The 15,886-nt window shown below is 45.8% G+C and overlaps 1 protein-coding gene across 2 annotated transcripts; it reads right to left on the reverse strand.

The window, feature by feature from the left end:
- Nucleotides 1–2,029: 2,029 nt before the first annotated feature.
- Nucleotides 2,030–13,525, reverse strand: TBC1D25 (TBC1 domain family member 25). 2 transcript variants are annotated; one of them, XM_075834945.1, is made up of 6 exons: nt 13,373–13,514; nt 11,344–11,453; nt 10,187–10,338; nt 9,933–10,054; nt 8,986–9,174; nt 2,030–7,123 (listed from the first exon to the last, which is right to left on the reverse strand). In XM_075834945.1, the coding sequence occupies exons 1-6, from the start codon at nt 13,415–13,417 to the stop codon at nt 5,681–5,683; spliced, it is 2,061 nt and encodes a 686-aa protein (XP_075691060.1). In that variant the 5' UTR covers nt 13,418–13,514; the 3' UTR covers nt 2,030–5,680. The 2 variants fall into 2 exon arrangements, with proteins under 2 accessions (XP_075691060.1, XP_075691061.1); XM_075834946.1 differs by lacking the exon at nt 11,344–11,453 and having other exon boundaries at nt 13,373–13,525.
- Nucleotides 13,526–15,886: the final 2,361 nt, after the last annotated feature.

Genomic DNA, 15,886 nt, shown 5'->3' on the forward strand with positions numbered 1-15,886 from the left:
AGAAACATCGCCACACCTGTCCATGGGTCTGGTATTGCATTACCGCTCCATTCAAGTGAATGGGGCGTTGCGGTTATACCACAAACGACCTGTAGACTGTTGCGGCACTGTTTTTGGAAGAAAGCTGGCATATATATATATTTTTCTAATCCAGGACTACCCCTTTAAGAAGCAGCAATGCACTGTGACTAACACCCTCAAACTCTCTGCTCCGGGACCATACTCACAATGTAAAGGATTGTAGTGTCCTTCAAAATCCTGGTGTCTAGAATGGCAGAAAAAATAAAATAAAAAAAAAAACAAAAAAAAAACGACACCTTCAAAAATGAAGTGCCACATTAGGAGTCTCTTAGAACGTTATGGAATGGCAGAAATAGCAATTTCCTAATATATTATTGTATTTGACATTCCTTTCAGTCCCATTTGAATGCTCCCAGATCTAAAGACGTCTATTCCAATGAGAACACCATATTAACAGCCATTGAAGAATTCCTCCATATATCCTCTAAGGAAGCACCAATGGTGGAGTATTAGTTTAGATCCCGATTTCCAGCAATGCATAGATCGCTGAAGGATAGTACACACCAGTAAGGGACAAGCAATTAAAGAGTACCTATTGTTTCATTATATTTTTGCTATTTCATAGCATATCTTTATCGGGGGTCAGAGCTTTGTTTATCCGATACATTGCGCCAAACCCACTGCACAGACAGAGTTAAAGAGGACCTGTCACCTCTCCTGGCATGTCTACTTTAGTAAATACTTGTACCCCCCATTAAATAAATCTGGAATATCGTTTTAGAACTCTATGTGGTGTCGTTCTTCTGTCATTTCTCCTTTAAACTAATTAATAATTTGACAACTGAGTGTTACCAGTTGGGGGGGGGGGGGGGTGTCCATACACAGTCTGACAGAGTAAGACTGTATAGAGACACACCCCTTTGACAAGGGAAATCATAACACCGAGTTATCAATTTATTCATAAAGTTCCAGGAGGAACAACAGAGGAACAGCAAAACGCAGAATTCTAAGAAAAGATGTTCCGGAATCGTTATTTTATGTGGAATACAATTATTTATATCTGGAGAGATGACAGGTCTTCTTTAAATGCTCAAATTCTGACTACCGTCAGCTACCACTAGGAGGAGCAAATTTAAGATGGGTGAATACAGCTTTTATGTAATTCAATAATAAATCAGTATGCATTAACCCCAAAGCTCCCCTTCGGGATCAGTGCAGAAAGAATCTTACCATCTATGGTCGCGTAAAGGGAAGCAGCTCACAGGAAAAAAAAAACAATAGGAGAACAACTTTAAGTTCCGTCTCCTTAATGGAACAATAAGTCATCATCATTAGCATAATCCCTTGCTGAATCCTATACCTTGTTATACATGTGCATTTTTAAAAAAAAACAAAAAACATTCTTTGGCATAAACCAATTAAACAGAAGAAAAGCAGCAATATAAATAAAATACAAAGTACAAAAACACCACCAAATACAAAATAAATAAGAGGCACAACGCCCGTGTGAAAATAAAAGGCTGGAATGAAATGAACATTGACCTGGATTAGGGACCCCACGGTTTTAGGCGGGACTGGCATCTCACATGAATGCATGGGACCCTTTAAATATTACGTAGTGTATGTTTTGTGGATCCTACGGGCATTTATTTGGATAAATAAAAGTTTTTTTTTTACAATAATCCCCCATATTAGAGTCCTGACCATAAAACAATATTTCCCCCCTATGTTGTAGAGTACAGGATATAGCGATGGATATCTAGACGAAACACGATTTGTACCCGGTAATGGTCCATTCATGGCAGATATGGTCAAACTACTTTTTGTTTTCTAGATTTGGTATCAGTATATTGGCAGATTACAGATACTATAAATGATGTCTAGTTCGACAATTCTATAAAGTCTACACAATGCTAAACGGATGAAAATTAACACTATCTGTCCCGCCCCAACCTATTCTACTATAACCACTGCCCCCTAGGCTGACGGAACCCCCCCCCCCCCCTACAATATGGTCTATGTAAAGGAATACACCCACATCCTCCACGCACCGTAAAAATCAGGCCGCAACCATCAACCCACTATTGAAAGGCATATCCACCTACAAATCTATCATGGGAAGAGACCCTTTAAAGGCGCTGAATAGGAGGGTGCAACTGCACTCATATGTGTCACTTCTGGCCCCCATCTGGCACTTTTTAGTCAAGGGCAATTTCCATTAATTTGTTCAGCTTTGATTGGCAGTTGTATAAATAAACCAATCTAAAAGGAAACCTGTCTGGGAGACGATGCCTTTTAATTAGACAGTTCCAACAAGCAGCTTATTATAGCTGCCATAGAACTAGTAAGAGAACTTTGCTGCCACCTAGTGGGCAAAGATGCAATTGCGCAATACAAGACTTCATCATATAAGATCTAGAGGGATAAAATTAAAAGGGCAATAATATGTAAATTGAAATTGATGCATCAGGTATCTATGAATATATTACTGTATGTAAAACTGAAAAATGACAGTAACTTCTCCCAATTCTGTAAATGTAGTATTTGTGTTATTTATGTGCGGCCACAACAATTAGAAAATGCTTTTATACCACCGTATTCAATTATTTGGTGCCATTATGTCTTTACAATCTCGGTTCTTTTAGGAACGCTTATAAAATACGATGGGCCCTCCTGCACAGAATTGAAACCATGAGCTAATCAAGTTAAAAAAAAGAAAAAACACGTCAAAAGAGGTTGTAAAAAATGCAATACCATCCCCTCCAAATACAAAGCCTGTACTCTGGCTCCCCCTGGTGTCCACTTGTATGATATACTGACAGAGAAGCTCTAGCCCCGATCATTTATAACCCTTTCGATCTAGAAAACCCTATTGTGCATCTTACTTGGCAAGACACGTCAAAAACGCAGCACAAGAGCAAAACTATCATTGCAGAGATCAAGCTGATTTTATGGGTAATTATGTTAGGGACCTGTTACCGACGATACCCTTCAATCGCGGTATATAATATCGCAGTGGAGCCCAAACCTAAGGCGTAAACACAAAACTTTAAAAGGAGATCTCACGGAGTGATACATTAGTTTAGCAGGCAAAGTCCAAACCTTACAACGGGCCAAAAATTCTCCATAAAAACCTTAAACGCCTCCGTCCTCGTGTACTCTGGTCTCCAGCAAATAAACCGTAACATAAGTGTTCATAAGGCCACATTATATAAAAATAATACAGTACATGATAAAATAATAGTATATAGTTACACATTTTACACCTCTTTAGGATATCGGCTTGCTGACTGTTTCCGGTGTTTTGCATGGTTATTTTACAGCTGGATAATCGTCAGGCCCAGAATAAGCTTACACACTAGACATAGCAAACAAGATATTCTGGAGACGAACTATCCTTGTAGTTGCTGGGAGTTGAAATGGACTTTACACTGGGCAATAATAATGCTGCTTCAAAGAAGAATTAAAGGGGTATTCCTACTTCATAAAGTGATGGTATATGGCTAGGATATGCCATCACTATGATCGGTGGGGTCCGACCTCTGATTTTGCACTGCGTCCCCTTTTACTTTTTTTTCCATGATCAGCAGTACCCTGGCCGCCTACTGTGCCGGGAACTGTAGTGCCCCCATTCAAGCCAACTAGGCCAACTACAGTTCCCCGGAGTGCCGTTGTGCAGGAGATGCAGAGCTAAATCAGCGTTGTGGCCCCTTTATTCTCAGGATTATTGAGGTAATAGAGGTCAGACCCCCACTCATCATAAAAGTGATGGCATATCCTAGCAGTATACCATCACTTTACAAGATGGGAATACCCCTTTAGTTACTATTTATCTCATACATAGTTCCGCAGTTAGGGCATCGCTCACATTGCCTTTATTTCACGTGTCAGCACTTTTTCCCTATTATAGGGGTTTTCTCAGAATCATAATTTACCAATCCATATGAGAGGTGATCATTTTCTGATCGCTGGGGGCCTTACCGATCATGAGATCAGGGGTCCCGAACTCCCAGATCCTCCTCGTTGCTCAACCGCAGTGAGGAGGACATCGAATGGAGCAGCAGTCGAGCATGTGCACTGCCGCTCCATTCAAAGTCATAGACACTGAATGGAGCGGCAGACGCATGATGGACCGCCGCTCCATTCAAGCTCCTCCGCACTGTGGGGTGTAGCGAGAAGGATCTGAGAGTTCAGGACCCACGTTCACACGATCAGTGGAGGTCCCAGCAATCAAATTATTTGCCGTTCAGGGAAAACCCCTTTAAAATCACAAATGTGTACAGCTTCTCTATACTATGCAGGAACGTGGGTTATTGCTTTATATAAATTGCTCTATAGGGGGCACCAAAACCTCAAAATCATTTCTGCTGCTACTGTAAATGACACTGTAAATGAGAAGTCCCAGCAGGGAAGAATCCATCTTCAACCGATCAGATTAGAAGTACGGCCCCATACGGGTCACGTGATTGGGTGAAAAGCTGCACATTACCGAGCGGGACTCTTCTCTGCCTGAGACGCCTCCGAGTATTATTTTCAGGAAATATTCCAGGGTTTCTATTAGCCCTGCAATGCAATTTATCAAATAAGAAGAGATAACCTCAGCATTGACTAGAGGACCAGGTCCCTTTAAGAGGCGGTAGAACTAGGAGGGGTTATCAGGAAATAGAACAAAACCATTTTGAATATACTTACCATCTAAATTCTTCCTCTGTCGGTCCAGTTTTAGGACTAGATCACAGCGACAATTCATCCATGGCGACTTAACATCACGTGACCTCATCATCCATAGGACACAGCAACATAATATCACGCCAATATAGACAACATGAAGGTCACATGAAGTTAAATGACTAAGGACAAAAGGTTACTGCGGCCTAGCCATGACACTGGACCAACGGCTGGAGAAGATAGTAAGTATACTAGAATGGATTTTTTGCAATCGAAATCCCTTATAAAATACTTACCAATGTATATAGCAACTACCGGCTCTAAATTAAGCTACAAGACTCCTCTACCCGCCTGCGATCATAGTTCACGATCAATAACCCAGACACAGGGACCGAGGTCCATTTCTATCAATTCATGTCTTACCTGGCTGGAAGTCCATATAGTTCTTAAACTAATTCATACATCTTCCTATGATACTAAGGTTACATTAAATGTATGGATATTAATATTTTTGGGATAAAGGATAGTCATCATATCACATAGACCTGACCTAAGAGCCTAAATCATGTGTATTCTCAGCTCGCAATCCCCTCCCCCGCTTATAATATTCATCTAGGCTTTATATTCGTTCTGGCTTTGTTGCGACAATGTTTAGGTCTTCCTGCAAGTTGACGATGGTTTCCAATCACGGGGCAGGATAAAAATAAAACCACAGGCGTTTATATATGGGAAATATATAAGTGGTCTCGGAGGCCTGGGTGGACAGCTCCACGATTGAAGGTTCAAGGCCTTAAAAGGCTTTTGCGTCAGAAAGTTTTATAAAACCCATGAATTTTTTTGTTCTAATTGGACTTTACAATTTTAATGATTTAGACTGTCAGATCTTCATCTTTTAAAACTGCCTCGGACTAAAGCGGTTGACCACAGCAACACAACACGTCTCGTCTGGCAATTTCGTGGGCTCTTGAATCTAAGGTGAATGAATGAAGGGTCAGGAGGTGGAAGGGGATTCTGCCGCTGCCTCATCTCCTTCCTCTGAATCCCACACTTTAGACTGTAGGTAATCAGCAAAGAGAGCTTTGGCGCGGTGGAGAACGCGGTTTAGATTGTGCCTTCGGACCAAGCGGTTAAAGTGCATTGCCAGCTCATCGTAACCCATGTTTTGTTTCATAATTTGCTCACGGTGCTCCAACAAGATAGAAAGACATAAAAAGAGCATGAAGGGGTTCCCGCGTCCGAACTCCTGGGGTGGGGGTAGGCTGATCGGAGCTGGTGAACTGGCCGCAGTTTGCTCACCTTCTAGCTGAACCTCTTCTTCATCCTTAGCAGCAGAGGTGGACTCAATGGTTTCTGACATAGCTAGAGATGTGGGGCTTTGGGACGTAGGGGTGCAAGAGGAGAGTGAAGGAGCGGACATAGATTTGGTGACCCCCAACGAGTCAGGTTTAATAAGAGGCTCTTGCTCCCAAAATCGTTCATCATCTTCCTCCTCAGTGGACCGCCGAATCTGGAGGACAGGGGTCGCAGGCAGATCATCCCCTTCAAAACTCAACCCACCATCATTAGCACCATAACACTTAAACTCTCCAAAGCTGGCCTGTTTAAACATCGGACACCGTACAGGTGTCGATCCTTGCGGTCCATCAGGTTCTGTTTTTTCCATCGCAATCTCTGGTTGTTCTTTCGCTACATGGGCCGTCGATACCTCCTCATCACCTTCTGGGCTCAGCCCACGGTCAGGACGCATCATGTGTCTCCTCCGTGTGTTTTTTGGACATTCCCCCGGAGCACATGGTGGTCCTATCAACTCCACCTCTTTCTCTGGAGGATCGGGTGGCAACGAGCTCCACATCACCTCCAGCATCCTCAGGGCGTCCTCGAAAGCAAATTCCCTCTTGAGCTCTAGAAGTAACCAGCGATAGCAGAAGAAGAGGTCATCTGCCCCCCGAGACATTAGGTAAGCATTGAACTCTGGATCAGAGTAGCGCAGCAGCAGTTTGAGATGTGCGAATTTCACAGACATGCATTCCCCGTCCATGCGAAAGTTCCCTTCTAACCTCTTCATAATGCCACAAAAACAGATAAAAGCATGGGCTTCATTGTCCATCACAGCTAGGATGGGTGAGGCGATGTCACTCATGCCCTGGCAGTAAGACACCTGTGGATGGGTAACGGCGTATGTGGTTAGCAAGTCGTGTAAGGCTTGCAGGTGAGGGTTGTCCTCCGAACCTGAATAATAGGGATGAGTACGATCTGTGCGCAGGACATCCTTCATGACGTTGCCCTGGATAAACTCCAAGTCCTCCTGACTGCACCGCGCTCTCCACTCACTCTTCAGCTGGTAATACTCTCGGGTTTTAGCCTTCATGTAATCCATACGCTCCTGCCCAGTCAGACCATCTGGGTACACGTTCAAGAGATAGCGCCAGACGACCTGATCAAAGAGAACATAGGAGAATACAGGAACAACAGGGTATGGGAATTTCAGAACTAGTAGATGTCAGGGAAAATACATAAAAAGGGACAAATTAATACGCGCAATAATATATATATATAATAGGGAAGTCTATTAACATTTTCTATGAGGAATGTAACATCTAGTGACTAATTGTAATCAAATCACGTGAATTTTATGTATGCTGTAAGGCGTGTGTGTGTGTGTGTGTGTGTGTGTGTGTGTGTGTGTGTGTGTGTGTGTGCGCGCCCCTACTGTCAACAAGTAGGTATAGACGCTATATAGGACAGGCACGGGCATGCATTACATAGACATCCTATTAATTTCAATATAAAACAACTTAAAGCCACAGACACATGAAAGAAGGCCGACTATTACCCCCTCTGGGAAAAACGTGACTTACATCATAGGGAATAAACAAATTCATACGTAACTGCGACTTTTAAGTCCAGGCAGATGGGTTACTTTAAGACATTGTGGCCGGTCTAATCTCTCTAGAAGCAGCAAACGCAATATTACTGAACTGACGGGATCATCGACCATCCACAGACATAATGCCACTGTAACAAAATCCTCCTTGTGGTTGATGTTTGACAATTTATCCATTAAGTCCTTGAAGGGGTTGTCGCACCACAGCAACTTATCACCTATCTATAGGACAGGTGATAAGTGTTTGATCGTTGGCGGTCCCACCTCTGAAACCCCCACCGATCAAGTGAACGGTGGTCCCGAATCCCCTTATGAACGAAGCGGCAGGGCGCATGCGCTATGCCACTCAATTCATTCTCTATGGGACTGCCGGAGATAGCCAAGTACATTGCTATCTCCAGGAGTCCCATAGAGAATGAAGTGAGCGGCATGGCGCATGCGTGACCTGCCGCTCCACTCATAAGGGGATTCGGTACCACCGTTCACTTGATCGGTGGGGGTTTCAGAGGTGGGACCCCCAGCGATCAAACACTTATCACCTACCCTATTCTAAGGACACAGCAAACTTTGGCCCATGTTCCACCATGTTTGTTTTTGTTCGCTGTTCACCATCAATGATAAATAATGTGCGCGTTTCATAGTATCTGTCCTTACGAATACGAAGTACCAGTTTTGACTTGTTTTATTAATTTTGAAAGGGGAAAAAGTTTATTATTTTATTTTCCTGAACATTTTGTTTAACTTTTTTTACATTTATTTTCTTAGTCTCACTATGGGACTTGACCATGCGATTGCTTACATAATATATTTGCACTACTAATGTATTATCTCGGTCACTGGCTGGAGGCAGGGCCTAATAGGCATAAACACATGGCAGACCTCGGGGCCTTCTTTGGGCCTCTAGCTGCTACGGCAACTCATCACCGATCGTGTCATGAGGATGCCCAATGAACGGGTCCCTTCTGTCTAACCACTTAGATGTTGTAGTTACTATTGACCGCAGCATCATAGGCGTTAAACAACCAGCGTCAGAGTTACTCTGATCCCAGCTCTTGCAGAAGTGTCAGTAGTACACAGCTGACATTCACGGTGTATGACGCGGTGTCAAGCTTCTGTGCCTGCACCGTCCCCATGGCATACACATACGACGCTTTGCGCTAACTATATAGTGCTGATGCCGTAAATGAACGTCACATGACACACATTGGTGTAGTGAAGGACATATCCTCAAATTAATGTGTCACAAACACATATGACATCTATGGGAGGGGAGGTTTGAACAAGGAACCCAAAATATGTGTAGGTTAGCAAACTCAATGTCCTGGAAAGAACTGGCAAAACAGGCAACGCTGGACAAAGCGGACTCATAGAACGCCCCTGCTGATGAACATTGAGTATGTGCGAACCCTCACCTTTCTCAACGAAGGCTCCACACCTCCATGGTATATACGCAGACGGAGCTCCTCGGGACGGTAGAGTTGTCCCTCATGGTTCAGGTAGGTGTGGAACTCCACATCACTCAGCGGTGGCTTGAAAGGCTTCACATCTTCTCCATAAGTCCAGCTCAGGGCTTGCTGCATCTTGGAGATTGTACGACCTACCTGTAGCGTGGCAGATACAAAAGCAGAATCTAAGGACATAGTCAAGAATGGGGGAGATTTATTAATACCATCATGAAGAGTGACACTAGACCAGACAGGTGCCCACTTTCTGATAAATTTGGCGCATTTTGGTAGACACTTTTCTGTTCCTTATGCCACCTCTTGGCCGGCGTACTTTATTTCAATATTTTGCACGCTGTTCACAAATCTGATGCATTTTCCGACTACTCCAAGCAACGTTCCTTTTGCTAGACACTTTATAAAACTGTCTAAGAAGGTGCAAAAAGTGTCTAAGGCCTCATGCACACGACCGCATTGGTTCCGTGGTCCGAAAACCACGAGTCCCTTGCGGTCCATCAAACAGCAAAAAAACTTTGTTGTGTGTCATCAGTATTGGTGAGTCTGCAAATTGGGACATGTCCTGATATTTTGCCGTCCTGATATTTTGCCGTCCTGATTTGCGGCCCCTGCACGGATCCCTGTAAACCACGGTTGTGTGCATAGAGCCATAGAAATTAATAGGTCTGCAATTTATCCGCAAAAAAGCGGATAGATTGCGGCCGCAAAAGCATGGTTGTGTACATGAGGCCTTAAACACAATAAATTTGGCGCATACAATGTACACCACTTTTTTTGCTCAACTTATGCTAGAATTCTGCTGCATTTTGCTCAGTAAATCTCCCCAGTGACCTCTTGTTACACTAAATGTGACTGTAAGAAAAATCTCTTGACTATAAGGTACACACTGCAGGTCTCACCTGGGACAGAATGGATTGAGTGAAAGGCAGAGCCGCGCTGAGCGTCCGCTTATCCACAAAAAACAAGTCTGTGCCAATGACATCTTTAGGGCTGATTATATCCCAGTCTTCCAGCAAGGGACCTAAGGAGTGGATAACACAGAGCAGACTTAGGAATGGTGACAGAGAGGGTTAAAATCCCATTGGTGCCACTTATCATGGAGGAACACTGTGATTATTCCTGCCATCACCCTTTTCTTATTCTGGCCACCTACTGTCCTCAGATGGTTTGATATCTAGCTTCAGCTGTAGGTACGGCTTGGATGCACTGGCGAACGCGGTTCCTAAGTCCCAGTCCGTCATCAGGGAAAGGTAGATCTCGTGTCCCTGCTTATCACGGCCCAAGTAGCTGATTCCAAAGTTCTTCCTGTAAATAATTTTATACGTGAAAAGTGTTTTATGTCAACCTATAAATTCCACACATACATTAAAAGGGTTTTCAAGTCCCTAAAAATTAGCTGATGGGTCAGGGTCCGACTCCTGGGACCCCTGCTGATCAGTACGAGCGCTGCACCCCGTTCAAAACAGCTGATCGGCCTGGGTCCCGGGAGTCGGACCGCGGCCAATCAGTTATTGATGGCCTATCCGGAGTATAAGCCATCAATTTTTAGGGACTGAAAAATCCCTACGTATATACAACATAACGCAAAGAAAACCAGTGATAAGGCTCATAGCCACAACCTGATTTCAACAAGCACCTTGCCGGTGAACGGTAAAAAGAAACCATGTTTTCCTATACGAATCTTACCTTGAAGGGGTTGTGCCAAGATAAAGTCCATTTAAAGTCTATGTGACTGACGGGGATGGGCGAGTACAGCGCTCTGTTTCCATCAGGCCCATAGACAATAAATGGAGCAGAAGTGCGCATGATTGACCGTCGCTCCATCTAAACTCCTAGGCACTGCTGTCATGCTGTGAGGAGGAACAGGGGTCTTCGGACCCCCGTTCTAGTGTTCAATGGCGGTCCGTTACTATGGTCATGGAGTGAGGACAAAACGGGGAGGACTCGGGATCGCTGCTCTAGTGGTCGGTGGGGTCTTTGCGGTGAAATATGGCTATATATATATATATATATATATATATATATATATATATATATATATATATATATATATATATATATATACAGTCACTTATGTCTCTCCCTGCAGAGAAACGCCTCTTCACCCAAACAAGTAATGACGCTGCCCCTAGCAATATGGCGGATGGAAGCGGGGTCGATTTATAATGTGGGTGGTATTGTGTTGGATGTTAGGATAAGGGAGCAAAACGTAATTTTTTTTACTCTATAGAACATGGCATGAAGTATAATGAATGTATCCTGACAGGGTGTAGTTTGGGGGGGGGGGGTCTAAAATACAAAGCAGCTCACCCATTTAGATCAAAGGCTCGGATCAGAATATGTTGAAGGACGTCCAATGAGGTGATCTGGGGGTCCACGGCGAAGGAGCGAGACTCGGGCTGTAAGACGCCCTCACATTTCTAAGAGACAAAAATAAAGGAGGGAGTAGATGGTGAGAGGTGGACGCAAGTGTAGTAGACAGCGGAATTAGTGCACCCATAAAACTAACCCTCAAAGTGATGGGGGATGAAAAGAAGCCCTGCTCCCCCGATAGAAAGCTCAGTATATATACAATCCATGAAGTAACACGTCTGGTTGTAGCTGCAATCCCCCAAAGTGTGTATGGAGCAGCAACAGCCCAGAGAAAAGCTACAAGGACATAGGTACCACAGGGCACAGGTGCCCTGTAATAGGACATGGAGGGTTAAAAAAAACATCTGTAGGTTTGAGGGGGGTTGAGGTTTAGTTAATGGGCAGGTCTTAAAGGGCTTTTCCAAGACTATAATATTTACTTGAATAAGACTAAGCTGCAGTACCAGGCTCAACCATTACAAAATATACGGCGCTGTGCCTGGTAAACAAAAGCGGGCCCCTTCACTCAGCTGATCGGCAAAAGTGCCTGCGGCCGGAACCCCGATCAGATATTGATGGCCTGTCCTAAAGATAGGCCATCAATAATATAGTCCCAGAAAAACCCTTTTAGACTTCGTTCACATCTGCGCTAGGGCTCCGTTCCGTCGGAGCTTTCCGTTGGACCGGGACCCCGACTGACACAAACCAAAGGTTTCAGTTTCCATCACCATTGATTTCAATGATGACGGATCCGGTGCCAATGGTTTCCGTTTATCTCCGTTGTGCAGGGGTTCTGTCATTTTGACTGAATCAATAGCGTAGTCGTCTACATGTTCTTTGTCGTGAAACAAAGCCAATATCATGTGCCAGACACTTCTCGTGGTCGGCAGACTCATGCAATATGTCTGCCCTTGATGGCATGGAATAGATCGTATGATGTAGGTTCTGTGAATGTAATAATACAGGAGGTAGGGGCAGAATCTAGATGTGGAGTTATGGGGGTCAATCCAAACAAGCAAATCTGCAGTGTAAAGCATTGGGGTGGGGGCAACAGATATTGAGGCCCCGTGTGGGGTGCTATGGAGTTAGTATACATATAGGGGCAGCAGGACGTAACAGCAGTTATAAGATCGGTGATCCAGAGGAGGACGGGTTAGCAGCATGTACCACAGATGACGGTAGTAAGTGCGGGACAGGGGGGTAATACGGGTACAGAATTTGTATCCAGCTCTACAGAATGTGGGGGTGTATATAAATTACGGCATATTCAAGTGGGTACTGGATACAGTACAGTGGGTATGAGGGTAAAGTTCAAAACAGGGGTATGTATATGGAACAGTTCAGTGCGGTGGGTATGGAGTGCAATATGGAGGGAGGGGCACAATACAGTATAACAGTGCAGGGGGCACAGCACGCCAGGCTGGGTATGGGGGCACAGCATGCTAGGCTGGCTTTGCAGCTGGGCTGGATATGGGGCACAGTAACCTAGGCTGGCTATGGGGCACAGCACGCTAGGCTGGCTATGGGGCACAGCACGCTAGGCTGGCTATGGGGCACAGTACACTGGGCTGGGTATAGGGCACAGTACACTGGGCTGGGTATAGGGCACAGTACACTAAGTATGGGGCACAGCACGCTAGGCTGGGTATGGGGCACAGCACGCTAGGCTGGGTATGGGGCACAGCACGCTAGGCTGGGTATGGGGCACAGCACGCTAGGCTGGGTATGGGGCACAGCACGCTAGGCTGGGTATGGGGCACAGCACGCTAGGCTGGGCTGGGTATGTGGCACAGTACACTGGGCTGGGTATGGGGCACAGTGAACAGGGTGGGAAATGGTAGTATTATGGGGTGAATACAATCACTGTGAGGCTCTCTATCTGCAGGGGCATTGTACATGGAGAACGCTATAAACATTGCCACATAACGTCATTGGGACAAGTGATGTTCTGCATATAATACACGTCAACCCAGGGCCCCCCACTCACCCGGACCCGAACTCGCACCACCTCCCGTTCCTCCTCCTCCTCCATGTCCCGGGCTTCCCTCTGCCGTTGTTTCTACTCAAGCTGGAGAACATCCGGGAATGACGTCATCGGTTTCGTCATCAATAGACCAGTGAGATCATTACATTTCGCCCTCTAACTAGAACTCTCTACCTCTAGAGCGCCCCCCACCCCGCTGTAATGTGTCTCTACGGCCGCCATATTTCTGTATACTAATCATAATTCATTTTAGTTCTTGAGACTACAACAAAATGGCTCCTGCATTGGAGACATACACAGTCGAGCCCAAGAAGAAAGTGATGTGTCTGCTGGCTTGGTCGGTATATAAGATGTGCTATAGGCTGTCTGAAGATGTTTTAGCAATGGATCATTGGTTTTTGTGATAAGGGTGGCAGTGTTTCTCGAACAGCGCAGTTTGTGAACTGTTTGCGTGCTGCTGTGGTAAAGTGTATCGTCGGTGGCAGGGCCGGCTCCAGGTTTATGTGGGCCCTTGGGCGACACAGACTTAGTAGGCCCCTTTGCGGGGGAACTCACGGCGGCAGTAAAATGTCAGAAAACGTCACTTTCTGCCCACATATAGACGTTATACCCCCATATAGAAGTTAGGCCCCCAGTTTGTAGCCCCATAAATGTAGTGCCTTCAGTAGATAGTGCCACACAGCCCCCCTCCCAGGTAGTGCCACACAGCCCCGTCCTTGCAGGTAGTGCCACACAGCCCCCCCAGGTAGTGCCCCACAACCCCCTCGCAGGTAGTGCCACACAGCCCCTCCTCCCAGGTAATGCCGCACATCCCCTCCCTGGTAGTGCCACACAGCCACACTCCCTCCCAGGTAGTGCCACACAGCCCCGTCCTTGCAGGTAGTGCCACACAGCCCCCCCCAGGTAGTGCCCCACAACCCCCTCGCAGGTAGTGCCACACAGCCCCTCCTCCCAGGTAATGCCACACATCCCCTCCCTGGTAGTGCCACACAGCCACACTCCCTGGTAGTGCCACACAGCCGCCCTCCCTGTAGATAGCGCCATTGGGGTTCCCCTTTAGGAGTGGAATCCCCAGCCAGAGCATTTTCGACGCGCTAGCTGGGGATTCCACCTCAGGAGAAGCCCCTGACATCACTGTCCATATATGGACAGTGTTGTCAGGGGCAGCCGCAGAGCACTACTATTACTCTGCCTGGGACTCCTGCTCTGCTCCTAATATCACTGTCCATATATGGGTAGTGATGTCCGGAGCAGAGCTGAAGTCCCGGGCAGAGCGCTAGTAAAGGCTCTGCTCCGGTACCCCTGCTCTGGGGAACTGCGAAAATCAACCAGGTGTCTACTGGACATGTGTCTAAAACAACAGTCCAGCGAACCCTACTGCGTATGGGGCCCCGCAGCAGACGAATGGTCACTGCTCCTATGTAACAAAGGTGCATCGGAAAAAAAGGCTTCAATTTGCGCGGCAGTATCGGAATTGGACCACCGATGATTGCTAAAGAGTTGTCTTCTCCGATGTGTCATGTTTTCTGCTTCATCGACCAGATGGATGTTGGCGCGTCAGATGAGAAACACCAGAGAACAAACACCCGGCAACCATTGCTGGAAGAACACGAGCCGGTGGCGACAGCGTTCTGGTCTGAGGGATGTTTTCATGGCGTTCTCTGGGCCACTCATCCATGCGGAAGGCTCTGAAGAGATTTGGGTGTGAATCCATCGTTGCAGGTCACGTCCCCCCCATACATGCTGATTGTCTTCCCTGGGGCAGATGGAATCTTCCAGTAAGACAATGCGACATGTCACACGACTAGAAATGTCCGACAGTGGCTGGAAGATCCCGACCAAGACCTCCAAGTGCTTCCCCGGCCCCCTAATTCACCAGACTGGAACCCTATTGAGCATCTATGGGACCTCCATCGTCTTGTTCGCTCTACGTATCCTCCCCCACGCACCCTTCACCAATGTGGGATGCTCTGCAGTCAGCGACCGCCAGATACCGGAGACCGACCAGCACCTTATAGAGTCACTCCCCGCCCGTCTACTGCTGTCCGTGCTGCGCATGGCGGTTACTCTGGATATTATCTGCTGGTCATAATAATGGACACGACTGTGTATATAAAGGCAGTTCTCATATAGCTGGCTCCCCACCCTACAGACAGCTCTTACTCATTGTTTTGACGCCTGTCATTCTGCCCCGGCTCCCACTGTCTGATAAAGGGACAGCGCTTCACTAAAAGCTGTTTTTTTTATAGTGTTATTTTTCTTATATTGCGATGTATGCAATTCTCTAATATAGTGATGTACATCTACAATAGTAAACCTAAGTTTTATAGTCTTGACTCAAACATATTAGAATCCGGACATATTGGGCCTTGTTCAAGCACCACAATTTATTTCTGGTTTTCAAGTGTACCGTATCGGAAAAGCAGGAACGTTTGCTAAATTAAAGGGGTAGACAACAGAAAATACCAGATTTGCGGACTTTGTTCCTTCCGTATATTCCATGTAAAAAAAACTAGA

The sequence above is a fragment of the Rhinoderma darwinii genome, chromosome 8, assembly GCF_050947455.1.
Source record: "Rhinoderma darwinii isolate aRhiDar2 chromosome 8, aRhiDar2.hap1, whole genome shotgun sequence".
NCBI classification, from domain to species: Eukaryota; Metazoa; Chordata; class Amphibia; order Anura; family Rhinodermatidae; genus Rhinoderma; species Rhinoderma darwinii.